Raw genomic sequence first — 26,164 nt, 5'->3', positions numbered from 1 at the left:
CAGCAGCACCAAATGTATTTGGGGGAAAGAAAAAAGGCTGACATTCCCCAGCTACGTCCCTCCTCACCCAGGACTCCGTTCTGATGTCATCTGAAATTAATATCTACATCACACCACCCAGTGTTTTCTAAAAATTATTTTTACTCGGCACGGGGCAGTACTACCAGCACCGGGCTCACCAGGCTGGAGAGACACGGACACGTCTGTTAGAAATGAGGCGACAGAGAGGCGAAGACTGCTCTCCTGCGTAACAGTGACTGCTGCTGAGGTCCAAAAGACACAACGGGCCACGGGAAAAGATTAGTCGCTTTTTCCTCTTTCCACAGGCAACGATCCCTCTCTCACTCCACCCCCAACCACGCTTTAAGAGAGTATTTACCCGCCCTCACACTGTTTACAAAGAACTCTTGGCAAAAACCTTGTCAGACTCGAGGTGAACCGCTGCAGAGCGAAGGGGATCGGACAGTCTCTTCACAAGTTATCATAGTCGTCATCATCTTCGTGCTTCCTTTTCAAGGGGTTTGATTCACTAGATGTATTCTGCGATGATACCATATTTGTAGTAATAAGAATGTTCTTCGGTCCAATTAACGAAGGATTAATCAGGACATTCTGAACTGTCGGAGTAGTTGGCGTGGCTGTGAAAAAAAAAAAAGAAGCCATTGAATGAAAGGCTTGAAGAAACGACAGCTGATTTTCCCACACTGAAACAGAACTTCCAGCCCAAGCAAGCAGCGCGCTCCTAGAACGTTCCCGGCTGAAAACCCCAGAACGATCCTGAGGGCGAAGCAAGAGAAGACAGGAAAATGCTTGCGGGGGAGCCCAAAAGAGCGAGAGAGCGCAGAGGCGGCAGTTCCGCCGTACGGGAAATCTGCCTGAAACACCGTCTGTCCTGGTGGACACCACCGTGCTAGAAACGGGAATTACGACTACAAGTTACTGGAATGACCAGAGAGACGCAGAAGATGAGCAATAGTAAAAAACAGAAGAGGTGATGTAATTTATTACTGTCAATTAATTTCTGTTCTGCTAAGAAGAACCCCAAAAAGCGCTGCAGACCTTCACAGCTCGTGCTTTACCTGACTTGACGGCTGCCTGAGAAGACGGGATCTGAACGGTGAACCTCTGACCGGTCAGCGACACCGGGGTGCCGACTTTTGTTGAGACGGATACTGTTTGTGCTGAAGGTGTACCTGAAATGCAAAACAACTCAGTCAAAAGACAAATTAAAAAAAAATATATATATACTTGCACTCGTAAATTTGCTTTCAAAGGGGAACCTATTCTTTTCAAAGCAGTGGGAACGCACGGGATCACACTGATTCCGGATGTATCGGGTTTTCAGGCAGAACTGCACATTTACTCAAGGCCTATAAAATTCTAGGCTACAAACACACACGCTAATAGGTCAGTGCACGTGTTCGGTCATAAATTTTGTGAACCTTTTAAAAATGGATTTTATTTGGTGCTATTTGTAGTTCAGTGTAGTGCCGACATCGAGGAAAAAAACCTCCAACTTATGTAAGTTCCGTGAATAGTCTCTTCACGTACAGAAGTTATCACAAAGAGAGGAATAAAAATACAGAATATCAGTAACGTATCCACGTATCACAGATCACAATACTCTTTATGAAACGAATTTAATTTTTGTGATGTGTCCAACGGCACTCAGTTCAGGTGGCACCCAACACGTCCGCAGTGGCTGAAGCACGCTTTAAACCACTCCTCGTTATTTTTTCCTTCATAAAATCAACATGGGAAGCCCCAACCGAGCTGTTTCCTACCTAGAGTAGGAGTGCTGGGCCTGCTGCTCACAGCACCAACGCTCAGGCGAGGGACTGTTATTCTCCCTGCAGAGGAAGAGACCTGTCAAGAGAGAACATTCCGATTAGCATCCCGTTGGAAATTCACAGTTCCTAACGGGAGAAGAAACGGTTCTTCCCACAAAACCCCGGAGCGCCTATTTCACAGCAACGATACAGGATTTGTGTCCCAACACAGGAGTTCTCAAACGCTTCGTGGGGTGAACGTCACCGGCGTGAGCTGGGGAGCTCCCGGGCGTGACAAAACGCCAAAGATCGGCCAGGAGCTGACCTGGCAAACAGCACGCGGGCCGGCCCGGTCCGCTCCTACTGGAAAGAATAACTAGAACATTTTAATCAAGGGTTGTTCTTCTGCTCTGCAGCCAGCACCAAGGCATGGCCCCGTGTCAATACCTGGAATCTGACCTTAAGCTCCACTTTTAAAATTCTTTCTTTAAAATGGAGGAAATAAATATGAAATCCCCCACACCGAGACATTCAGCATTTCCAGCAAGCAGAGCAAATCCTCTCTCTTCCCTCTGAAGCAGAAATGACTAAGGTATAAGTACGAAATCTCCTTTAACATCTACACTACAGCCTTACTTTTGCCTTTTACAGTCTGATATGCAACTTGACAATTTTGCTTTAACACTAAAAAGATTCACAGGTGCATTTTTTAATACACTTTGCATTTGAAACTAACTAACAGCAAGAATACTTGTCAACTCCTAGAGGTAAAGACCACCGACCTGGTTTCAAACACTATTTTGCTGCGCGCAGGCCAGCATTTGCCCGCACGTACCCTTCACAGGTGGGGAAAACTCTAATTCCAAGACCATTCCTGACAAAGAACGGGGGCATTAGGAGGATCCTTCCCTACCCAAGCCCTTACCTTCTTCTGCAAGGACTTCAGCCTGTAGTTGGGAGCTGTCAGGCAGTACCTGTCGGGCGGGAGCCTCGGTCCAGAGTAAGGCTTTATCAACGGCAACGGCGTCTGATTTTTCTGCCTCGCAATATCTAACAAAAACTGGAGAGACATGGTTATGTTCCCACCTGTAGCCTTTTATCGTGTTCTGTTAGTATCGATACGGTTGTACTTACATCTCTTGGAGGTGGAGATGTAAAGGACTGGTCTGTTCGGCACTGGATCGCCAACCTCACGTCATCTGCATCGACGCTGGATTTCTTTGCATGGCTGGAGTAAATTTTTGCATCTTCCAGTATAGTAGTCACGTACCCTTTGGAAAGCAGAACCTCTCATTGCGGCTGGATTAAAAGAAATCAGCCGTGCCCCCCCGATCCCACCCGCCTGTCACCGACAACGACAACGCCGCCTCCCCCGGGGTTATTTTTAAAGACTGCCAGGGAACCCCCCAAGGACCGCGGCTGCAGACGGCCTTCCCTTCCCCTTCCTTCCCTTCCCTTCCCTACGTCTCGCTGGGCCGAGCCCCCGGCCCGGCCCGGCCCCGCCGCCGCTTACTGTAGGCGAACTCCAGCATCTGGTTGATGACGCGCGGCTCGTACTCCGTGATGCCCATGTCCTTCAGGATCTGCGCCATCACCTGCAGGGCGGAGAGGCACCGCTCAGCTCCGCCGCCCCGGCCCGGCCCGCCCCGGCCCCCGCCGCCCCCGCCGTACCTGCGCGTCTTTGGGAGCGCTCTTGGGAGACGCCATCTTGGCCGGCTCCATCGCTTCCGCTCGCCGCAGGACGCCGCTTCCGGTCGCGTGACCGGGGAGCCGCCAGCGCGGCTACGGCGGCCGGGAGGGCGGGGGTTGCCATGGAGACGCGGCCTGGTCGGGGCCGGGGCCGGGGCCGGGGCCGGGGCCGGGGCGGGCGCAGGCTGCGGCCGCGGCGCTGAGGAGAAGCCGTCCCCGGGCTGCAGCAGACGTTGCCGTTCCTCCTGTCTGTGCCAAAGCAAACGGGCCCTCGGGGCGCCTAACAGCCGCGGCACAACCGGGGGGTTCGGTGCCCAGCGGCCGCTACGTGTGCGCCCCCCGCCCCGGGGCGGACAGCGGCGGGCGCAGGCCTCGGGTTAGGGAGGGCTTTTATCCTGCTCTTTAAAAACTACATTTCTGCGATGCAGAAGTTCTTTTTAATAAAAATATTTGTGGAGACGAAGCGATAGGTGAGGGCACAGCCCAAGCGCGGTGGGTTCAGGGGCTCGGCCCCCGCCGCCCAGGCTGCAGGACAGCCGCGGCGCCAGCCCTTCGCCCAGCGATGGAGCAGAGGGGTGCCTCACTCCCTGAACGACTGCCGTCGCCACTTTGTAAGCTGTCAGCGTTCCCTGGCTTAAAGAAAAAGGAGAGTTTTGGCAGCGGGACTTTCTAAGCGTGTTTTCCTGGCAGCCAAAGGATCTCTACATATGTTCCATGCAAGTGTCATCAAAAGCTTCTCTCTTGCTTTCCGAGGCAAAACAGAACAACAAAAAAACTTGTTTTCTGGTGATTTTGTCAAGCAGGGGGATTAGCAGCATGCCAGAAGGAGTTGCAGTAGTGGTGTCATTAGCCGTGCCGGCCCAAACGAAGCAAGGTCTGGAGGAGGACGCGCTAGACAGCCTGATGCAACGGGGAAGAGAAGCCAACCGCCTCGGAGAGCAAGGAGAAACAAACAGCTGTTAACTTGTGATCCCTCTGATTCATGCCTGCAACGCGTTGCAAAACATCCCAGCAGCAGCGAGACTCTCCCTCTGCTTCTCATCGATACCAAGGATGACGGCTCACACCGGGCGGCCGTGCGCTCAGCCTGCCTCGGTGTAAATGCAACGTTCAAATCCGGCTTGGCCCCCGTGTGTCCGTGCTGAGGTGGCGGCCGGCGGCAGGCCCCCCGCACCGCGGGTTTGCCGGTGTTGGGGGGTGCCAGACTCGGCCCGAGGCGGGGCAGAGGCAGCCCTGCGACTGTGGCGGCGGCTGGAGGAGCTGGAAAACCCGCGTCCAGCACGCACCAGCGCTGGAGGTGCAGGCGGCCGGAATGCCTCTGCTGGGCTTTGGCTGGAAGCACTGCAGCATTGTCGTCCAAGTCATTTGACTTTCATGAGTCAGAGTATATTGCACAAAAACATCCTGCGAGGAGGGAACAGAGGATGAATTCCAGACACTGACCTTAGACAACAAACAAAACCCACTTTTTTCCCCTTGTTTTAGGGGAGAGGGGGAGGGGAGCTCTTCCACCGTGGACTGGATGCAGGCTGTGGGTCGGGCTGAAACTTGGCATCTTGGTCTGCCGTCACTGCCGTTTATTCCCGATGCAGTAAAAAAGAAAGTTTCTTCGCCCTGCCAAAGGGCTCTGGGTTTACCCCCAAGAGCAGGCAAAGACCCTTCTGCCCCCCAAGATCCCCTGGCCGTGCTCTGGCGCCTTCCCCACCAACGCCGCCGTGCAGAGGTGACCACAGGCGGAGCGGCACGGCCACGAGCTGCGGCTGCTCACAGCATTCCTGCCTGGAAACCAGCGGCGAGGAGAAGACACGGAGAGCCAGTTTCCCGAGGGGAGATATTCATCCCTGAGGCCACAGATGCTTTCCGTGCGGGCAGCTGAGCTGGAAGCCGGTCAGCCTGGCCGTGAAAGCTTCCTCCCCAGCGCCAGCCCTCTGGGGCACGGCCGTGCTGTGAATGCCTGCGTTCAGCTGGCTGCGGAGGCAGCGCGCGTCGGCCGGATGAAAGAGCGGTCACCCTTCATCTCTGCCCGGACGCTGGGGTTTCTTTCAGCATTGGAAAACAGGAAACCGGGTCACGGCGTGGCCAGGCCGAGCGCCGACTCCTCCGTCTGCTGCCGCCGAACTGGGGACGTTCCTCAAAGGCGACTCTCCCAGCTGGGAGCGATCTGCTCGAATAAATAGGGCCGGCAGCCGCACGCTGTCCGGCCCATGCGAGCGAGCGCCGGCCGGGGCTTAGCTCCACTCGGGGTGCGCCGTTTAAATCGCCAGTGCAGAGTTAAGTATTGGGGATTTCTTCTTAGGCGGATTTTGCAGAGGTGTTTAAGGCGCAGCAAAGTAAAGCCTTGGCACACAGACTGCTTTTCTTTGTTTGAGGTGTCCAGGTGCCTAAACCTCTTGTAAAACCCCACAGCCAGCGCTTCTGCCCCTTGGAAACGGCAGCAGCCATCTCCCTGACGCTAGACCCGGGGCTCTGCCAGCACAATGCAGTGACTGTGCTTGGCATCGGCCTTCTGAGCCCGAATCCCACACTACTTGGCTCTACAAAGTGCTGCCTTTTGAATAGTCCTGCAGACGAGAAAAACTGCAAAGAGCAGAGCTCCGAGGAGAAGGGAGGAGGTTTGTTTTGTACCAGGCACCTTCTGCCAGCGCCCCACTTCCCGGGTTATGGAGGGGTTTCCGAGGACCATGGCTGGACCATCCTGCTGCTGAGCCGAGCGGCGGACGCAGCCTCTCCGGTGCCGAGCGTCCCTGCTCTCTCCGGCCGCGTGCAGTTCACCTCCAGCTTCCCGGAGCCTTCCCTTGCGTTTTCCCTCGCGCTGGCCCCTTTTCCCCTCGCCTCCCCTGCGCTTTCCAGCTCATAATCTCTGATCTTTTCTGAAGTGGAAAGTAAATCAGGGCCAAGTGCCAGACTGTCTCATTTTGAAGACTGATGTTCAAATAAAGGCTTTCCCATCCTATCTTAATACCGTCATTAAAGCACTGTCAGTAGAAATTTCTCACTCGGCGACATATGCGGGGGAGGAGCTCAAGTGGGAAAGGCCCTGAGTAAACACAGAATGATGGAAAATTATGTAAAACTGGCCCAAATGGGCTAATTAAATTTCCACTATCAAAGAACTGTTCTACCCTACCTGGTAACCGCAGGCACTTTTTGCAGGGTAAGGAGAAAAGCGGCGGGGGGGTTGCGTATTTAGCGCAGCGTCATTAGCGGTGCGTAGGTGGCGGGAGGAAGATGGATGACCGCAGAATGGGCAGCACGGGAAACGACCGCAAAAAAGTCAAGCGACCCCAGGCGATTTCCTCAGAAATTGTGCCGCGTGCCGGGGAACGCCGGCGCCCCGGGGACCTCCCGGTACAACGGCGGCAGGAAAGCTGTCCTGCAGGTGCAGCATCCCGTGTCTGCCGGCCGCGGTGACCGCCCGCGAGCCTCCCTGCTCCTCGGCGGAGCCTCAAGGAAACGTCTCAGCCTGAAGATTTCCACTCGTGGCGCTTACAAGTGCGGGAAGGATCTGGCAAACCGCTGAGCACCTCCGAGAGGCTATTCCCGTCCGGCTCTCGTTGGGGGACTGCCTCCCGTGCAGCTCCTCCGCCATCGATCCGGAGCCCTGCTGCCAGACCCGGCTCGACGTGCTTAGTGAGATTCACAGAATTTGAAAGAAAAATGTAAAAAAAAAATGCCCCTTTTCCAAACGCTGCGAATATAAGGGTAAATATCGTTTTATAATGGTCGATGTTCTTTTTAAAAGGCTGTGTCTGGCGAGTGCTGGATGTGTGAATCTAATATTCCTTCGCGTCTCCTGAAACGGACTACTTGGCGCTTGGGTATTCAGCTTCGTCGGCTAAATGTTTATGAACATAATTTGTTTTTTTTTTTAACTGATCACATAAGAATCGTTGCGTAGATGATTGGTGCTTGGCCACTCGCTTCGCAACATGCCTCTCTCTTACCGTGACTCCGGTTTCCGTCGAAGGGGAAGGTGAAGCCAGCCCTGCCCTGGGCTTTGAAACCAGACATGGGCTCCATCTCGAATCACAGCTCGCTCGGAAATGACACGGACTCCTCTGAAGATCAGTCTTTTTCTTTGTTTGACGCCCACGTTTTGGTGCCCGTGACAGTCATTTCCATCATCCTGTTTTTCTTGGGAGTCTCTGGGAATTTGATAACGATAGTAATTTTCAGACGCTCGCAGGAGATGAGGACGACAGTGAACATGTACCTGTCCAGCATGGCGCTGTCGGACACGCTGATTTTCCTTGGCCTGCCTGCCGACCTCTACCGCCTTTGGAAGTACAAGCCCTACATATTTGGGGATTTTCTCTGCAAGTTCTTCATTTACCTGAGCGAAACGTGCACGCACTGCACCATCCTGCACATCACCACGCTGAGCGTCGAGAGGTACTTTGCCATCTGCTTTCCCCTGAAAGCCAAAGCGACCATCACCAAGCGCCGGGTGAAACGGGTCATCCTGGCGCTGTGGGGCTGCTCCCTCCTGACCGCCGGCCCCATCCTCTTCCTCTTCGGGGTGGAACACCCCAACGGCAGCCTGCCCCAGGAGAGCCGGGAGTGCAGGTCCATCGAGCGCGTGGCCCGCACGGGGCTGCTCAAGACGATGACCTGGGTCTCCACCATTTATTTCTTCCTGCCGATGCTCTGCCTGACCCTGCTGTACGGACTCATCTGGAGGAAGCTCTGGCGGAGCGGGCAGCGGCTGCCGGGCCGCCGGGCTGCGGGCAGGAAAAGGTCCCACACACAGACTGTCAAAATGCTGGGTAAGAGCGGGTTAGAAACCCAGTCCGAAGAGCTGCCTTCTTTAATCGCTCCCGCGGGGTGTACAGCGATGCGGGGGATGACGGAGAGGAGGGACGAAACACACAGGTTCCCCATCAGTGGATTTACACTTGGTTTGTGTTCCTGGCTCTTTCTGGGAAGAAGGGGAGTCCCTGACTGCACGGTATTCAGGCTCGGGATGCTGCCGCGTGGCGGGGAAGCAGATCAGCGTGGCTTTTCGTTGTTTTGAGATCACGATCCTCATGTCCCTCCCCATCTCTGACTTTGTGGGGTTAAATTAAAGAAATTGGAACATTCTGTGACCTAAAGCCAGACCGGGTACTTCCCCTGCCGTGGCAAGGAAAGATTTTAAAGCCATTTCCCCTGCAAAATTTCTCAAGCTTAGTGACTGTGGCGTTGTCCAGGATGGCAACAACCCACCCGCCTGGGCTTACCTGAGCGTCATCTTTATCCCGTGCTATCGGTCCCTGTGCCTTGGTGCCGACACGGCAGCCAGGGGGGCTGGGGTCCCCTCCCCACCTCCCCGCCCCTCCGACCGCTCCCTCCCACGCCCCCCCGAAATCCTTCCCAGCAGGGAAGCAGCAGCACCCACGACTGGAGATCCCTTCAGTAAAACGTACCACAGCCGTGCCCCGGCTCTTTCCCGCCAGGTTTTACTTGCTTATCGCGTGCTCTGCTTTCCCGTCCTCTTCTTCAGGGCCTCCTGGTCCAGTTTGCTCCCCTTGTCCGCCCCTCCACTGCCCAGAGGGGCTCCCACCGCCCGTCTCCCTGCTCCTCCCCCTCCGACAGCCATCGCACGATGGATGCCAACGGCAACTCAAATTTTCAGGCCGAGAGCGGGCAGTAGCCCTTAATTTAAGTACAGGCTGCTTGGCCCCAGCTCGATTTGATTCCTTTATCTCTGCTGGACAACACGGGTGTAGAGAGCCCTATTTTAATTGCAAACAATTTAATTTTGTGTGCAACCTTGAGTCCTTATTGCTTGAGATGACCAGTAACCATCGCGCAAAAGCAGCTGGGGAAGGCAGGAGGCCTTGTCTTGCCAGGTTAAACTTAGCAAGCTCACGTCTCGGTCCTTGAATAGTTTAAAGAGGCAGAACAAACTCTGCTCAAGATGACTGACGCGTGCTCTCTTCCTCTTCAGCCGTCGTAGTCTTGGCCTTTGTGCTGTGCTGGCTCCCGTTCCACGTCGGCCGAATCCTCTTCGCCCAGAGCGAAGTCATCCTGTATGACCTCACGCAGTACTTCAACCTCATCGCCATGCTCCTCTTCTACCTCGGGGCTTCTATCAACCCCATACTTTACAACGTGATGTCGCACAAATACAGGGAAGCGATGAGCAGAATCCTGCACCACAAGCGAACGGGGCGCTGCAGGAGCCGGGCCAGGAGCCAGAAGGTTTCCTTTGAAGGTACGGGACTCGGGTCTTTCGCGTCAGCTGTTCAGCACTGACTTCATTCTCGCAACCCGAGCATTTTGCCAGCAGCGTTGCGGGTTAAAACCCGGGTAGATGGGGCACGTGGAGACTGGAACAAGGATTAAGGCTGTCCTTTTGGCCACTGTGGGTTTCCCGAGACAGGTTTGGGATGCTTTAGGAAGGCTGGAGTCACTTCAGGTTATTCCTGCACAGAGGGGCAGGCACGGGGGAGGCTGGGCTCTTCAGTGCGTTCCCAGCCAGCGTCAGGCTGAACCGTCCACAAAGCCCCTGTGAAGGCATTTGTCTGGTTTTGAGGACCAGACATTTTGTTAATCACAGCCCTGTGAAACATCATTCAAGTTACTTTCCTCCCACAGAGGCCAAGAGAGAGAAAGCGGAGGCTAGAGCCAGGCCAGCTGCTTGCTCTCAGCAAGTAAGTGCAAGAAACGCAATCTGTAAGGTACCTGAAAGGAAAGCGGTAAGACATGACTCATCTAGCGGGAGCGCGAGCGCATTGCCGCCTCCCTAGCGACTGCACGGGCTGGCCCAGCGCCCTCCCGGCCTCGCGTGACGGGGCTCCGTTTGGTCCCCAGGCTGAGGCAGCTCCTGGGAGAGGACAGCGCTGCGCTAAGGCTCCCACAAAGAACTTCTCTTCCAGAAAGGATTTTTAAGACAGCTCTTAATGACACTCAGTAACACGTTCCTTCCCCTTCAATTACATACTACACAAACGACGGCTCCTGCGGAAGGTTAAAATCCAGAAAAAAAAAGAAAAACACACAACCACCCTGTAGTCAAATTTGAATACATTTGTATTATTTATTGGCTGTATTAAATATATTATCTATTTGATAGTTACAATTTAGTAATACAATGCATGGCAGCTTTAACATAAGTTTGAGATACCTCAAAACGACAATACAAGGAAACTGAAGATACGTAATACATTAATGCCACGAGGGTCTATCGCTCTGGAATGGATAACGGCTGCTGTAAAATCTGTACTGCGGTAGGCTTTCGCGGGTATTTTCTGGAAACGCGACTACTTTGTGGCAATTACAAAAGAACTGTCGCTTTTTAGGAGTCATGACTTGTTAGTATTTACTCTGCAATCCTAATTTATCTTTAAAAATTATCAGAAATATTATTGCCAAATAAACCTCTAGAAACTTCGTTCTAAGAGTTAAAGAAATAACCCTTTGGCAACAGAGATTTGCGGAAGGCAGTCTTATTTGCTAAAAGTAGACTATGAAGAGAAATAAAGACAGATTGTAAACTCTTCTGCAAACTAAAGACTAATATCTGTATAAAACTCTTTCCAACACTGGAGGGAGAGATTTCTATGATATAATAAATGATTAACTTAAAGTTCTGCTACAAGTAGAACAATACATTCAAACATACATTTTCCAGGACTTTTAATCAAAATAAATAGAGTACAAAATGAAGAGTACATTTTGAAAAGATTAATTTCAGATTGCACCATAAATCTACTTTTAAAGAGTATTAAGCGATACTATGTCATAATTTAGGTTTTTCCATATCTGAAATACAACACAATGCCTCAAACTCTAACGCAACATTATTCATCAACTGCCATAGGAGAAAGACCCTTGAAGTGATTAATTACTGGAAATACTTCGCCTGTAGCACTTTCACACCCAACATTCCACGTCCAAGTGCATTGCTCTGATGTATATAAAGTGTAGCCGTAGTCTTTGCAAAATACGCTAAATCTACCTTTCCATGGCATATTCCAAATGCTGTCGGGAAGACCCATTCTGAAACACGGTCGCAATTTGTGAGTTGCAGCTTTCAAAGCGTTTGATATAAAGAAGAGAGCCGTCAGGCTCATCTTCCGGTACGCGCAAGCAGATTTAAACAAGAACAGTTGTATGTAGTGCACGGTGCCCACAAAAATCCCCCCCGGCCAAACAGGACGAGTTTCAGAACAGTTCATCGCAGGCTGAACATTCCCAGCTAGGAAACAATGGAATGTGAAGCTGCTACCCCTGGGATAGCGAGTCATGTAAAACATTGTACAAATGTTATCTAAAAAGAGTTCTTCCACGTACAATTTGATAACTCGGATGAAGTTAGAAGGGCATCCAAAAGCAGTTCGAACTTTTTATTTTTAGGTTAATAATAGTACAAAAACATTTGCTCAGTTTGAGCCAAATAGTGTAACATTTATCATAAATGCACTCTTTCTCCTTAAAGACAATACCTGTGCTTGTCTGAAAACACGGCAAAGATTTCATCGGCAGCACAGGAAATTACTTTTCTCTCAGGCACTGAGAGTGAAATGTGGATTGGGCCAAGAGCTGCTCACCAACAGCAGAAAGCATTTCATCCCGAAATGCGCAGTACGAAGGGGCCTTTTCTGCAGCGTTACATACGAACGCCTTCGCTGTACGTACGTTACCTCCTGCCACCGGTTTTGTCTAGCATTTTGATTAAAACTCTAAAAATGCCGGCACCCTCTACTTTAACACTTGCAATGATTATTACTGAATCCGAACTATTAAAATAACTGTAAAGTAGTAATATCGCTAAGTCAAAGTCAATATTCTGCCTTCCTTCTACAGTATATTAAATGTGGTATGCTCTAGTAATGTTCTGCAATACAGTACTGCTCTAAGCTTAAGCATTTGTGCTGCTGTATTTCATGTATACCAAACTACGATACCTGATTAAAGACTGCGGTCGCCTACCACTGCTCTAGTTGTACTTGAAAAGGACTTGTTGTAGCAACGCCTGCTCTCTCCAGCTGGCCAAGGGGCCCCGCTTCGAATTCCGAGAGAGGAAGAGCGTGCACGCACCCCAGTGTGCACGGTAAGGCAGTTTTTTGCTGTTTTATTAACAGCTAACCCTGATTACAGAGGACCCAGGATTACCCTTTCTACAAGAAATCTGCGTTCGGTATTTGGAAAGGATCTGCCAACCCAGCCTCACTGTTAGCCAGCAGCAAAAGTGGAAACGCACGTAACTATACATTTCCAGCTAGGATTTTCATTAGAACTAACCATAAATACCCGAAATAGCTCCTGTACAAAAAGGTGAGTACTGAATGGGCTCTCGTCTACTTGATTACAAAGTACTGAATAACAACGGCAAATAAAATCGCAACCACCGCAAACCCGCAGAGAAGAACGATAGCAATGAAGCGCTCTTCGCGCAGCGTCTTCTTCGTCTCCGCCAACTCCGTCGTCGCATCAGCGCAGGGTGGAACCAGCTCTTGTTTCTGAGATGAGAACACTGTACTGGGACTGTAAGGTCCATACAGTTCTTGCGATCCAGTAGAGTCTTGGGACTGACGGCCAGCGCAGACTCTGATCCGATATTCACAGTTTGTCTGCAAGCTTGTGAGACGGAAGGAGGTCTCTGGTCCCTTGTACACCTGGTCGGAAGGAGAGGAGAGCGCGCCGCTTTACAGGGGGTTCCTCTTACGAACGGTACGCGATACTTTCCGTTCGGCTTTACGAGCACACGCAGCGCTGGATGCTGCCTGAAGTCGTTCTCTTTGAGCCTACTTAGTAAAATCTCAGCTTTTATTTCTGAAGAATTTATGATTCATTTTCCTGTGAATAATCTAAAGCTTCCTGTGATGCCCCACCCCAACAGACCTGGATTTTGAAGCTCAAAAAAGAGAATCGTTCTGCACAACTACCGTTCTGTCCAGCTCCCCCCCCAAAGTGGGCTAAGCGCTGCCTAGGACTAACAAAATACATATATAAATATGTAAAATAATATATATGTCTATATATATAAAAATAATAGAGAAGATTATATTCTAGACAGGTTTTTTTGCAATAATTTTTCAAAGTAAAAACCCCTCCAGTTCATTTAGTTAAATAAAAGGTACCTGATCAAACTCTCTCCCAGCAGCAAGCTGAAGGATGTAAACAATGGAGTCTCCTTTCATCGGCTGTAAAGGTTCCCATGTGATTTCGTAAGTGTTTTCTTCCAGCTGATTTGCTTTGGGCGCTAGAAAAAAAGTGATTTGTTGGTGTTTTAGAAAAAAGAGAACAATGGTCCCTACAAATGTTCTTGTTTTTTCCGTCAGAAGAAAATGGCCCAAATCACCAGTTATTACAGTGACTCATTTTCGCAGTTAATGCAGCAAATGGGCACTGGTTTCAGTGACAACAAGGAAGTTTTCTCACTCTGGCTTAAAGCACGCTTTGCTTTTGTACGTTTCCCATTGCAAATGTTTCTGTTCTAACGCAAGTGACTGGGCAGCGTAAATCTAAAAGCTTAAGGTTTTTCCAATATAGTTGTTAACGCTGTAGAGGTAACTGTCGTTCTTCGAGGTAACATAGATATAACCTAGATATGTCGTATCTTAGAGATAAGGCATTCAAATAATCTTAAGCAATCAAGATTTGTTTCATTCTTTCTTTTTCTTTGCTGTATTTCATGACATGAGCTGAAAAAGCGATCGGTGTAATATTTGGAGGTTACACTTGTCTGCCTTTTCAAGCTGCCAAGAAGAGTTGCTGACGCCTAATGCCTGCGCAGATGAGCAAGCACTTCCACATCACTAGAGAAAGCAGCCTTCATGCCCACCTATCTCCAGAGCTGAAATTACGTGTTATAAGCGTGGTTGAGTCAGCTAGTTCTCCTGCAGGTAATTAGCATTCTGATCTTCAGAATGACTTTCTCTAACGGCAATCTTTAATGTTCATATTAGAAAGTGAAGATCAGAGGAATTACTTGTGTTCTCATTTGCCTCCATGCTTATAGCAAATGACAGATAACCCTGAAAAATTACTTTCCAGATAAATCCTCACTGTCAGGGGCGGAAGAGCTACGGTGCAGGAGATGGCCACGCGCTGGTCCGACACCAGTAGAGCCCTTCTTACACCCAGATAACGCCTGTCGCAGCTAGTTGCTGTTCTCTGTCCCACAAAGGCCCTGGGCAGAGGCTAGACTGGGAAGAAGTCAGGTTTTAGCAGGTAACCTAGCACGTAAACGGCTTGCAGAAATTTCCAGTGCAGCGTAGGCTCACCTTTAAGAGATGCGGGTGGAGACTTAGTTGTAGTGAAAGCGTAAACTTCAGAAAACTCTCCCTCTCCAGCATCATTATATGCCTGGATTTTAAAATAGTACGTAGTGGATTCGCTGAGTCGCTGTACCTTGTATGTATGACAAGGACCGTTATAAACAGTAACAAACCTGGAAGAAATAACAGAATATATACAAATTAGCAGTATTCAGTAATCACAGATTTGTCTGTCAGTACCGTCAGTGGAACATTTTCACATCTAACTTAAGTACAAAAAAGTGACAACACACTGCGGGCGCCCCAGCTTTCTACATACAGGCACAACGAACGTCAGGCCACTTGAGCTCTGCTGCCGTCACCGGCAGTTCATGACGTGCATTAACCCAGCGACGCGCGCCATTCCTGCTGGTGGAAGTCTTCATTTACGTGCAGGAAGCGTTCATTCACCCTGTCCGGGCACTAAGCTACAGCCGTACACGGGCTACCACGGAAACTACAGGACCAAACTCTGGATTTGAATCAAGAGCATAACCCTTGGATATACCAGATACGTCGTAATTTCAAGTTAAAGAACAGCTGTCAACCCCACGTTTCTTATATGCAAACTGGACTTAATTTTAGAATTTTCAAAAAATAAAAAAAGATATTACTATTTAAACAGTGAATAGTATCTACTGTTTACAAGTAAATACTAGCGCAACAGCTATTAACAGCATTTCTGGTTAAAGGATGGGATGCAAAAATGCCAACTAAGGGGCAAACTCTGGGATGCCCATATGAGTGCAAACAGACGCGAGAACACTTAAAATGTCTTAAAAACTTGACGCGAAGTTGTAAAGCAACAATATCCTTAACGTTCCAATTACCTTACCTGCCAAACCTGTCCTCCATCTGCAAGTTGAATTGTGTAGGGTTGGTAATTAAAGCTCTGCTAGGACCTTCACCCCATTTAAGTTTAAGGCTCTGGTAGCTGAAGACCACACATTCAAGATGAGGAGGGTCAGGAGGTAGTGGTTTCGTTTTGGCTTTAATGGAATGACTGAAAGGACCGACTCCAAAGCTGTTTATGGCCTGTATTCTAATCCTAGAAATGTGAGAGGAGCAGCTATAGGGTTAATTTACTGAGGTCCTGAAAAAATGCTAGGTATTAAAGCAAGAGTTAAAATTTGTAAAGAATATAACCACAAACAATAAGGCAATTAAAATGCAGTTAGAAATTAACTATAAAATAATCTACTTCAAAACGAGTCAACATAATTACATTGTTTTCAACATAATGAAGCTTCAGTGTTTCTCAGTATTGTTCAGGTTTGTTCTTTTCCGCGAGCAAGCGCCCAGGTCGTCCACGTTAAGCGGAACTGCCTGCCTCCCGCTGACACCGAAGAGCCATAATCTGAACCGAGCTTTAACCGAGTCTAAGCATGCAAGACAGGAGCAGCTCTTCTGCTCTCACCTGCACATTCACCCTCTTCTGGCGAGATACTGATCGCCCCATTATACGCATTGCTTCAGAATAAAAACTGCTAAACCCAGAAATATTAGAATAAAGCTTTGGCTGTGAGACAGAATGTTAGTCTTAATACCGCAATCTTCAGTCTTGCCGCGAAAACATCATGGTTATGACAATTTTATTCTATTGTTTTTGGAGCTGCAGAGTAAATTAGGCAAATAGTCTGTAAGCCGAATGAAAAACTGCTCTAAAAATTTAAATTACTACCCTTAAAGCTATTGATAGAAAAGGCCTACAAATGTGGTTTCAGAATAAAACGGTTAATTATTACCTGTACAGAGTGTCAGGCAACAGATTCTCAAGAACGTGGCTTGTATTTCTTCCAACAGTTACAAGCTGCTTTTCCCCATATTCTATATTATATCCAGTGATCTCCGCCCCATGGCAGCATGGTTCTTCCCACTGAATTGCAAGGCACGTTGATAAAGGAACAGAAATTTCCATTTGATCTTCTTCAAGTAAGTGCAGTACTGACACTGCTGCAGGCACTGAGGCAGGGGTTGTCGCCACGCCGGTCTCACCGAACAACCCAACTCCCGCGACATTCACAGCCTGAAGGAGAGACCACGCACGGTTCGCTCAGTCTACATTTTCCTAACCGGACAGTCACACCTATCATGCGTCCTTCTGCACGTTATTAAAAGCCATTTGGAAGAGAATGGAAAATGTCCCAAATAAAACGTAAATATGGCAGAATGTTTAATGCAACGCTAGATCCAAAGTTCATTTCTAGAAACTCGTAGTTAGGAGGGACTTGGGGCAGAAGGGAAAGCATTTTTACCAGTTACCTGCTATATCGCATTAGTAGGTAACAGTACGTAATTTTGTTCATCTCTAGCTGAAGTTTTTCTTCAGACTGTATGTACTTGTTCATTTGCTTAGTAACACGTAACAAAAGGCTTTTCATACCTGGACTCTGCAATAATACGTGGTTGCAGGTGTGAGACCTTTTACTTCATAGCTCTGGCAGGGCCCAGTGTAGATGATATGCATCGATCCTTCCGCCTGTCCCCACTCCAGTCTGTACTCGCTGACGTCTGCACCATTGCATGCCGGACGCTGTGGGTTTAAGTGATAATTTTTCCTTCAGCTATCGCACACACACACGTTCACCACGCAAGCGTGATCTCTCGTTACGCTGAACGGAGACATTGGGACGGAAGCACCGGCATTGAAACCTCAGGTCTTTTCCACTGCAGCCAAGGGCACGATTTTAAGTTCAGCTTATTAAAAGGTTTCCATCTAGACGCACGTCTGTAACAGCAGCACAGCTCAGACCAGAATTTTGAATGACTCTCAATCTCTTACCACTTGGACGAATGAAATGTAGCATATACTAGTTACCACAGCATGAGGAGGATTACGTGTCACCCCATTTTTTTCGGTCAAGTTGGAAATTCGTAGTTGGCAAAATTTACAAAACCGATGTATACTTCTATAGAGAGATGTGCTCAGAATATTCCACCTCAGCATTTGTTGTTTTTTCCATTTCTGTGTATCATACACGCGTCGCTAGAATTCTAAAAGCCAAATATTAATTTGTGCATTATTGAAAATCATTGAAACCTACCTCCCATGAAACAACAACGCAGGTTGCACTTTTACAAGTTATCAGGGGTTTGCAACATTGATCAGGGGGGCCCGGAGCAGTGGAGATCTCCGCTTTGTCAGAGTGAGGGCCAAACTGCAAGAAAACACGATTGCATGAATACAGGAACAGCAGCAGAGCAAAAACTGATGTGCAAGCGTACCAGCTGAAGAAAACACGTTATTTTTAACTTGGCAGAGGAATGAATAGAAGAGCTCAGTGCTTAGTTTCACAGCACCGTTTACAATTCCTTCCAGGTAGTTCACTCTGAACTGGCCCTGTGCCTACAGGGTACCTGTACTCCTCTCACTAACTCCCGCTGCTACGGCTGGGTAACACCTCCTTCCCCTGCAGCCAGGGTCTGGCTTACCGAAGCGGCTGGGTACTGCTTCAGACAGACTTTTATCCAACCAGCATTTATCCCAGCCTCGTTCAAACCTGGCGTTGCTTGAACACACCCCTCTCTACACAATACTATTCCCACACCACCCACCTGCAGAGCCTGTGCTAATCGTAGAACGTAAGGCAATTTCTTAAGGCACAAACATGAAGTGGTTACTCACAGCCAGAAACGTAGGGTTTACACTGCGGTCAAAGCAATGACTAGGAGTAGTAAGAGAACGTCTGGCCCTAACTTTGGACTAGTTACCTTCGGTACTGACAGTAACCCAGGGAACAACAACAGAAACGCAACACACGGCGAACACCCCCTTAGGGACGTTCAGTCCTTCCCTCAGCCCTAATTTACTGAATCTTCTTTAATCATATTTTTTATGCTGTAAGAAATTTTGCTCCTTCAACAGAACTACGACAGAACACAAAAGCTACAAAATATCATCAGGCTTGTAAGACAATAGTATCATTGCTCTCTCTTGTGTAAAAAAAAAAAAAAAGAAAATTTGATCTCGTTAGCACAGTGGTTACCCCAACTTTATTTGCTGCTCGTATCCAGAAGCAATACGTTCTCCCTGGAAGCAGATTGTTCACTACATATTCAGATGCTGGACCCTGATACACTTGTCTGCGTTCATCTTGTTCAGAGTTTGCCATCTCTAGAATGTATTCTGTAATGTCGGAACCTCCATCTACAGGCGGTGGGCCTATGAAATAAAAAGAGAATTTGTTTTTCCTATTCATTTCACAAAGCACTTTTTCTTTTAAATGGTTTCTCATCAGCCTTCTCAAGCTAAATGTTGAATCAGGTGAATTCTAAAAGTTGAGTGCAGGCTTTTATCATGTATCTGAGCAGAAACACTTTATGAACCTTGCCTTCCCCCCCCAGATACTGATGAGTTTAAGATGGCCTTCATTTTTTTCAGGTATTTTTCAATATATTTCCTTCAAAACGCAGTGTATCTTCGTTACTTTTTGATTATCTCCTTTACTGAGGTAAAAATGAGAAAAGGAGGGTTGATTTTTAAATTGCCAAACACGTGTCGGTAATGAGGCGGTCAGCAAGCTTTCTCACGGGAAGACGTTTATGTCTGCTTAAGCCTCACCGTATCATTGCACACGCGCGCATCGCCACATCAGAGGCAGTTAGCACGCTTTCGTCTTCTTAAAAAAAAAAAACCCAACCTAAGGACACAGACGACATCTATATCTTTTTATTCTTTTTCGCTGAAGAGTTCTACAGATTTTTCATTTTTGTTCTGACATTTAAAATCAGAAAAGTATCTTGCTCGAAACACCGGAGCTTACCCCACTGTAAAGTGATTTCCTTGGGCTTGGCTTTGCCTGCCGGGCACGGAGCACGACACGGCCCAGGAGGAACAGCTGATGTCGTAACAGTCGTAACGTCCGAAGCCTAGCAGTAATACACGTTATTTTAGAGTGGAAACACAAACCAACGTTTCACTGAAACGTCGACAGAAATGGTTTTCAGAAGCAAATTCATTCTCATTTTTCTCACCTGGCTTTCCCCACCTTTACTGACACAATAAACTCTCATTCTGTACGAAGTGCCAGGCTTGAGATGATCGCATACGTGCTCCCTCTGGGAACCACTGTATACAGTGTCCCATTTACCTCCTGAGGAAAGAAGAAAATACTTTACACTACACAAATTCTGCAGACATCAGCCTTGAAAATTCTCTCACACAATGACTGATCAAGAGCTCATCAGGCCACAGACTCCAATTTGCATGACCAGTTATGCAAAGAGCATGTACAACACAATACACACACGTGAAAACAGAACAGCAACTGCTAGAACAGAGCAGTGCATCAGTACACTGAATTAGCACACAAGCTGAATTACGACTTAAAGATGATTGCTTACCAACTGATGTTTCTGAGATTTCCAAAAAGTATTTAGTAATGTCCGATCCTCCATTATCTTTGGGTGGTTCTGAAAGAAATCAACATCTTAAAATAAACTGCAGGAGAGTTAAAAACAATGCATTATTCCGTTACCAGCTTTTTCAGAGAACATATCCATTCATTGCAGAACACATTCAAGTAGAAAACTCAATTCAAACAGCAACAGAAAACAGCAAACATATATTCACAATACGTTTTCCAGAAAAACAGGTTTTTTCTATTATTAATCGTGATTATGCCAGGAAGGAGAGTAAGTAGGAAAATACTGCTGATTTCAGGTATCATCTCTTACTTAAGAGCACATGAAAATTATTTCAGCATCACAGTAAATCCAGAGGCTACTACAACAGCTAATAGCACTGACTGCTTCTCTAAAATGAATAAAGAAAACCACTACTTTTGTGCTGCGGCCCCAAAACAAAGCAAGTTGCAAGTTTTTGGTAATGCTAAGTGTCTCTCCTGCAATAACAATATCTGCAGAGACAAATAATTACCCTGGTTTTTACCTGCATTACCGAGTGACTGTACATACACACGCAGCGCTCAAACACGGCGTGCACAGAAGGTAACCTACCCCACGTAACCTTCACGCTGTGCGAATGGACCTTGCCCTTCACGGCTGGTTTGCCTGGTGGTCCAGGTTTGTCGGGATCGGTGCTGTGTTCCACCACCTCGCTAGGACTACTTTTTCCTTCACTGTTGTAGGCAAAGAGCTGTTTCAGGAATGAATGGAATATATGTAATAAATGCTTGATTTAATGACAAGCAATATCCTGCTGGTTTATAAAGTTCTTCCATGAAAAAACACACCCCCACAACAGAAAAGACGACAATTTAAAAAAGAAAACAAAATTAGCTAGTGAAAAAAAATAAATCTGATTTGTATTACAATTCCACCAAAAACTATTGTAACAACAGAAGTACTACAGGTAATTTTCTGCTGTCGCCAGAGAAAGCGTCTTAGCTGTATGAAAATGCTAACACTCCAGAAAAGCATTCAGTCATAATTCAGTTAGAAACGAAACATAGTACAAACCCGAAACTTATAGGATGTACTCCTCCTAAGATTTCTTAAAGTGCATGAGAGCTCATCTCCGTTGTACTGTGGTTGGAAACCATAACCCTGTAAAGGAGGGAAAACAAGAACAAAACGCAGTCGCTAATTTTCCACGATGAGACAACCACCAGATCAGATCGATCAAATGTTTTTCTAGCTTGAACTTCGTCTTCGTTTCACTAATACATGCAATACTTGCCAACTGCTGCGGTATTTTGCAGCATTTTACTTGAAAGTAAAACACAGAGTTAATTTTTTATTTAAGCGCTCCTGCCTATCGGGCTTTTGCCTGTGTAACAAACCCCAGCACTTACAGAACCTTCTTCTTCCATGTCCAAGGTGTAGGTGAGAGAGTCATCAGAGGCCACCCCGCTGGGCGGGCTCCACTTCACCGACAGCCAGCTCACTCCTGCTTCGACGAGCACGGGGGGCGATGGGGCTGGCGGGACAATTCCCGCCGTGTAGTACGTCACTGTCTCGCTGAACCCACTGGAAAAGTGTTTTTTTTAAAGAAAACATTAACAACAGCAGACGTCGTTGATGAGAAAATAAGTGATATGACACACTGTGTTCATTACCTCATTCCAATATCATTTTTAGCAGCTAATCTGAGTGAATATTTCGTAGAAGGAGAGAGTTTGGTAAGTTTATACTGCTTCAGGTGCCCGTAGTAGCATTCTTTGAAGGGTCCGCTCTTCCCCTTTAAAAAAGTGAGAACAACCTGAGTAACTTTTTGCATGGCAACTGTATGCTCCCTGCTAAGGTCAACTTCTTCACTCTCAATTTCCTAAATTTCATGTCACTAATTTAATAATAATAGGAAAAAAAAAAAAGAGTAAGCCTAAAGAATGTACAAAACTAATGTCATCATGGTCATACCGAGCATGCCGACAGTAATCCTGAGCATTCTTGATAATAAAACCCCATTGTAATTGAGGTATCTGTCGATTTTTCGGCACTGTAGATTTGACAAAATGGTAATAAATGACTGCAGTTGAAAACAAAACACATTTTTCAAGTTTTTCATCACTTCGGAATACAGTTCAGTACGAAGTTCAAAAGCTGAGTGATGTTTGTGACAGCTACCGAAGACAGAAGCCAAATGCTCATCCATGCACACAGCGCCTAGGAGTTACTGATGCTCTGGATGAGAGGAACCCAGCGAGGGCGTTTCACACTGGCCTCTCAGACGCCGGAAAGGCCTGTCTACTCGAATTGCTGCAGTACACATCATTGGATTCCAGCTTTTTAACTGCCTTGTCCCTTTAAAACTGTCTGGACAGTTGCACTGAAAATAGCTGATGTACCTAAGCAAAAAGTATTTTTAAGCATAATTGGTCTACAGATGTCATTATGACTTTTTTTGCACTAGAAAAGGTCTTACCTCATCCCATTCTAAAAGAAAATTAGTTATTTTGGAACCATTGTCATTTGAGGACTGAAAATAAAGAAACAATGAGAAGAGTTAAAATCAAACGGCTGTACTTTTACACGCATTTTTGCACATTAAAAAAACATTTTAACAATTGAATGTAATATATTCCAACTGCCTTTTAAAACAAAATATTTAACGTAGAGCTGAAAGGCATCTGCAGTAGGCATACAGAACAGCCCTCTTCTTCCACAAAGACACTGCTGATCACCTGAAACTCTACTGTGGGCAGACGCATGTATTCAGTGCCCTGAGTTAGAAAGGGGGAAGACTAGCGGCTATTTTAACTAGTTCAGCTGCTCGTTCCCGAGGGCTCTCCAGGCTGCTATACGACTTCTATTAATTCTGATAGTTTAGAATATGAACTTTATGAATAGTTTTATTCTGTGAATAATGCAAATATTCTTATAGCTTTTCTCCTTGTGTCCCTGCACCATGTGTTCACCAACTGTCTGAGCAGCGTAAGCATTCAGACAAGCAACGCTTGTATTTGTTACAACATACGAATTGGGAACAACCTTTACTTTCTGAGTACAGATTATGCAAATTATCTAACTAATTAAAGTCATTGAGCTATAAACCATTTTCCAGGTAAAAGCGTAGTCATAAGAAAAACATGAAGAGACAAGAAAACACAGTTACCAGCAAGTCTTCACAGATACCGTATATATTCAAAAGTCAGATTCAAAAAGTTAAATCTACAAACGAGCCGGAGAAATTTGCTATGAGTTGGTTAGAACGAGACCCGTGAATTACACCGTTAAGTTATATCTGTTCATCACCCAGGAACCCCAAGTGAAAATATCAATGCTCTATCCTTTCCTATGCTGCCAGTTCAGAGAAGAACTTTCCTACTGAGCAGTTCATACTTGGAGAGACCTGCTACCAACTCTGCCACGCTAAACCCACAGGTAAGAAACTAAGCAAGCGGTGAAAGAAAGAGGAAGAAACAATCAGGATTTCAGTTATCAGCTTAAGGCTGAGCAACACCTAAAGCACACACTAAATTATTGACAAAGCCAATTTAAACATACCGTACATGAATGCATCAGACTGCTTACCTTCCACTGCAAACTCAGGCTGGTTTTGGTTCTGTTAATGAGCTTGGGTGCAGCCGGGCAGTCTGGCTCACAACTTTCTGTCGTGAAGCTCACTAATTCTGAAATGGACTCTTTTATGGAACTGCTGGTTGCTGAAACTCTGAACAAAGGACAATTAATTATGTTGCTATTGCATTAGCACCTGAAGATTTAAGGGAAGAGCTGTCAGCTTTAGAAATGCATTTAATCAGAAGCAGACCAGCCTGCTCACGCTGTAGGAAACAAGTGCCCAATCAACTCGCCTTTCAGATCATTGATTCTAAAAGACAACAATTTCATGCCTTTTCATTCGCAAAGAAATAACAAAAAGTGAGTTTATGATGTCGCTCCAGGTTCTAGTAAGTGATGTCCACATCGTAAGAAACACTACTACCCGTTCTACGTTCAGGGGGACGGGGGCATGCTGACAGAGTAGCGCGACGGAGGTCACACAGGTACGCTTGCTGATCTTGAAGACTCCGTCTGGCATCCTTCGCTTACTTTACAATTAGTATCTATCACAGTGGAGATATTTTAGCGATGAAATACACGTGGGAGGCATGATGAAAACTACAGCAAGTGTTACCAAATGGTAACAGAATACCTGCCTTGAAATTCACCTTTTGCTAAAAAGACCTTGAGATTCAAATACAGACAACACTTGTGCAAGAGTACGGGCACTAAAACGGGCCAAATCAGCTGTTCAGGCAATAAAGCCACGCTTATCAGCGTCACTGTTCAAACGGGACAGTCTCTAGAGCAGTCAGCCTCCTTTATGTTTGCTTCTGAAGAGCAATGACTTGACTAATTTTTCAGAAATACTGTCTTATAAATTAATTGTAGGCAAAAGAAAGTCGGCCTGTGTGGAAAGCAACACCCAAACCAAACACAGGCTATGCTACGCTGTGCAAGTGGAGCTGTACCGAGTGTTTAACACACTCGGAACTCTTCTGCAGTTTAGGAGTTCGCTTCAGTCAGTCTCAAAACTTGTCTCTCCCTGTGCCCAAGCACTGAGGCTCGCTCTCCTGCTACTGGATCACGGTGTTCTCCCGGCTTGTTTAACTGGCATGTCTTTTTCCTGACCCGTTGAACACCTTCTCCAGGAACGCTTATTTACTCGGTGAGGCAACTCTTGAATGTCACGTCTTGTTCCCTTGTGACACAGCATCTAACTTCTCCCCATTCCAACCAGTTCCCACTTCCCTCCTTGCACTGCTACACAAGCTTGCAGTTTAGAGAAGCAACTTTACAAATCAAGCTGACAAATCAGACTTGCAAATCCATGTTCAAAGCTAAATTATTTTATTTACCGCTGCCTTCAGCCTACAACAATCTTTCACTGAGTCCAATCTTGTTGTTCAACAAAAATACCAACAGAGGATAACTTAAAGTTTGTATTTGAGAAACACAGAGACAGAGAAGATAGTAGGGAAGAAAACGAGGTGACATTTTTATGAAATTAGAAGATAAGCAGGAATTTAGATAGCAACAGTAGTGCCCATAGCTATGATATTTTTGCAGAATATTCCTCAAGTTGTTTGTGATCACACCCTTTTCACGAAGCTACAATAACTTTGTAATTAACACATCAATAAAAGCATTAAGTATTTCATTCCCAGCAACGTACCTGGCATGATAATCAGTTGCTGGTCTGAGATCAGGAAGTGTAATTGTTAATTCTTCCCCACTGTGAAAAGGGAAAAAAAAAAAAAAGTTACAGCTCTTCCTTCCTTACACTTTGAAGGATAAAAGCTTATTGAAAAGCAAAACCATGTAGCGCACATTTAATTTTCACGTTTTCCATTGTCCACGTAACTCTTAGTGATATTACTTAAAATTTATTTCATGTGAAGTAGGTAGGTCTGCAAGTCAACAAACAGCTCCTGATAGAGAGATTGCTGATTGGTTAATGTTTTTAAACATCGGTATTGTGCTTAAATGAAGAAACTAAACTTACACATAGACAGATTTAAATTTTCCATTTTTACCACTGTTGGATATTGCTACTTCAAATGTAAATGCTGCTGGACTATGACTATGGCTCTCTCCATTCTGTGAACTAACTGGGAGATTCCAGGACAGAACGGCTGATCTTGCTTGTATATCAGAAACCTATTAAAAGCATAAATAATGCAAGTAAGTTTGCTTTCTGTAATAAAAGGTATATTAGTCAATAACATGGTGTCGCTAGTTTGCCTATGAAGTTCCTCACTGGAGGAATTCTTTACCTTTGTAGTGGAAATACTGAGTCATTATTTGAATTTAAATTATTGCCTCTCTTCACTTCCAAAATATCGTATTAAAGGATTTCCCTTCAAACACTAAACAAATGTACAGACACCCTATATTGTCCCAGCGTATGAAGAGAAAACTTCTATTTCACCTGCGCTGTTTCCATCACTCATTTGGAGCAAATTTTCAGATTTGGAGTCTTGAACACTGACACCAGATCTATATTTAGGCACGGTCAGATGGCCTAGCTTTCTAACTCTATTACAACTCCCTCAC

The 26,164-nt window shown here is 46.6% G+C and overlaps 3 protein-coding genes across 4 annotated transcripts in view; 1 reads left to right on the top strand and 2 right to left on the bottom strand.

The window, feature by feature from the left end:
- Positions 1-3,517, bottom strand: TAF9B (TATA-box binding protein associated factor 9b). The gene is made up of 7 exons (XM_087749187.1): positions 3,441-3,517; positions 3,283-3,364; positions 2,904-3,040; positions 2,695-2,829; positions 1,785-1,866; positions 1,080-1,193; positions 1-638 (listed from the first exon to the last, which is right to left on the bottom strand). The coding sequence occupies exons 1-7, from the start codon at positions 3,489-3,491 to the stop codon at positions 472-474; spliced, it is 768 nt and encodes a 255-aa protein (XP_087605313.1). The 5' UTR covers positions 3,492-3,517; the 3' UTR covers positions 1-471.
- Positions 3,518-3,640: 123 nt separating this feature from the next.
- LOC104012929 (growth hormone secretagogue receptor type 1-like) lies at positions 3,641-10,772 on the top strand. The gene is made up of 3 exons (XM_087749186.1): positions 3,641-8,224; positions 9,388-9,654; positions 10,038-10,772. Exons 1-3 carry the CDS (start codon positions 7,468-7,470, stop codon positions 10,187-10,189), a joined length of 1,176 nt encoding a protein of 391 aa, XP_087605312.1. The 5' UTR covers positions 3,641-7,467; the 3' UTR covers positions 10,190-10,772.
- The window catches only part of LOC104012844 (fibronectin type-III domain-containing protein 3a-like), a 48,875-nt gene continuing 33,165 nt past the window's right edge, over positions 10,455-26,164 (bottom strand). For both annotated transcript variants that reach the window (XM_087749184.1, XM_087749185.1), the window contains exons 9-27: positions 25,614-25,768; positions 25,284-25,343; positions 23,639-23,777; positions 22,530-22,583; positions 21,724-21,845; positions 21,460-21,634; positions 21,125-21,211; positions 20,663-20,801; positions 20,048-20,116; positions 19,679-19,797; positions 19,468-19,573; positions 18,691-18,866; positions 17,749-17,862; positions 17,088-17,237; positions 16,450-16,730; positions 15,540-15,752; positions 14,672-14,838; positions 13,526-13,647; positions 10,455-13,060 (exon numbers count right to left, since the gene is read on the bottom strand). In XM_087749184.1, the coding sequence (XP_087605310.1) occupies positions 12,743-13,060; positions 13,526-13,647; positions 14,672-14,838; positions 15,540-15,752; positions 16,450-16,730; positions 17,088-17,237; positions 17,749-17,862; positions 18,691-18,866; positions 19,468-19,573; positions 19,679-19,797; positions 20,048-20,116; positions 20,663-20,801; positions 21,125-21,211; positions 21,460-21,634; positions 21,724-21,845; positions 22,530-22,583; positions 23,639-23,777; positions 25,284-25,343; positions 25,614-25,768 (2,766 nt within the window). In that variant the 3' untranslated portion in view covers positions 10,455-12,742. The remainder of the gene's footprint in view (positions 13,061-13,525; positions 13,648-14,671; positions 14,839-15,539; positions 15,753-16,449; positions 16,731-17,087; positions 17,238-17,748; positions 17,863-18,690; positions 18,867-19,467; positions 19,574-19,678; positions 19,798-20,047; positions 20,117-20,662; positions 20,802-21,124; positions 21,212-21,459; positions 21,635-21,723; positions 21,846-22,529; positions 22,584-23,638; positions 23,778-25,283; positions 25,344-25,613; positions 25,769-26,164) is intronic.

This window comes from Nipponia nippon, unplaced genomic scaffold (genome assembly GCF_047370975.1).
Source record: "Nipponia nippon isolate SJK-2023a ecotype South Korea unplaced genomic scaffold, ASM4737097v1 scaffold_12, whole genome shotgun sequence".
Lineage (NCBI taxonomy): Eukaryota > Metazoa > Chordata > Aves > Pelecaniformes > Threskiornithidae > Nipponia > Nipponia nippon.
This window is presented reverse-complemented; position numbering and strand designations above follow the sequence as displayed.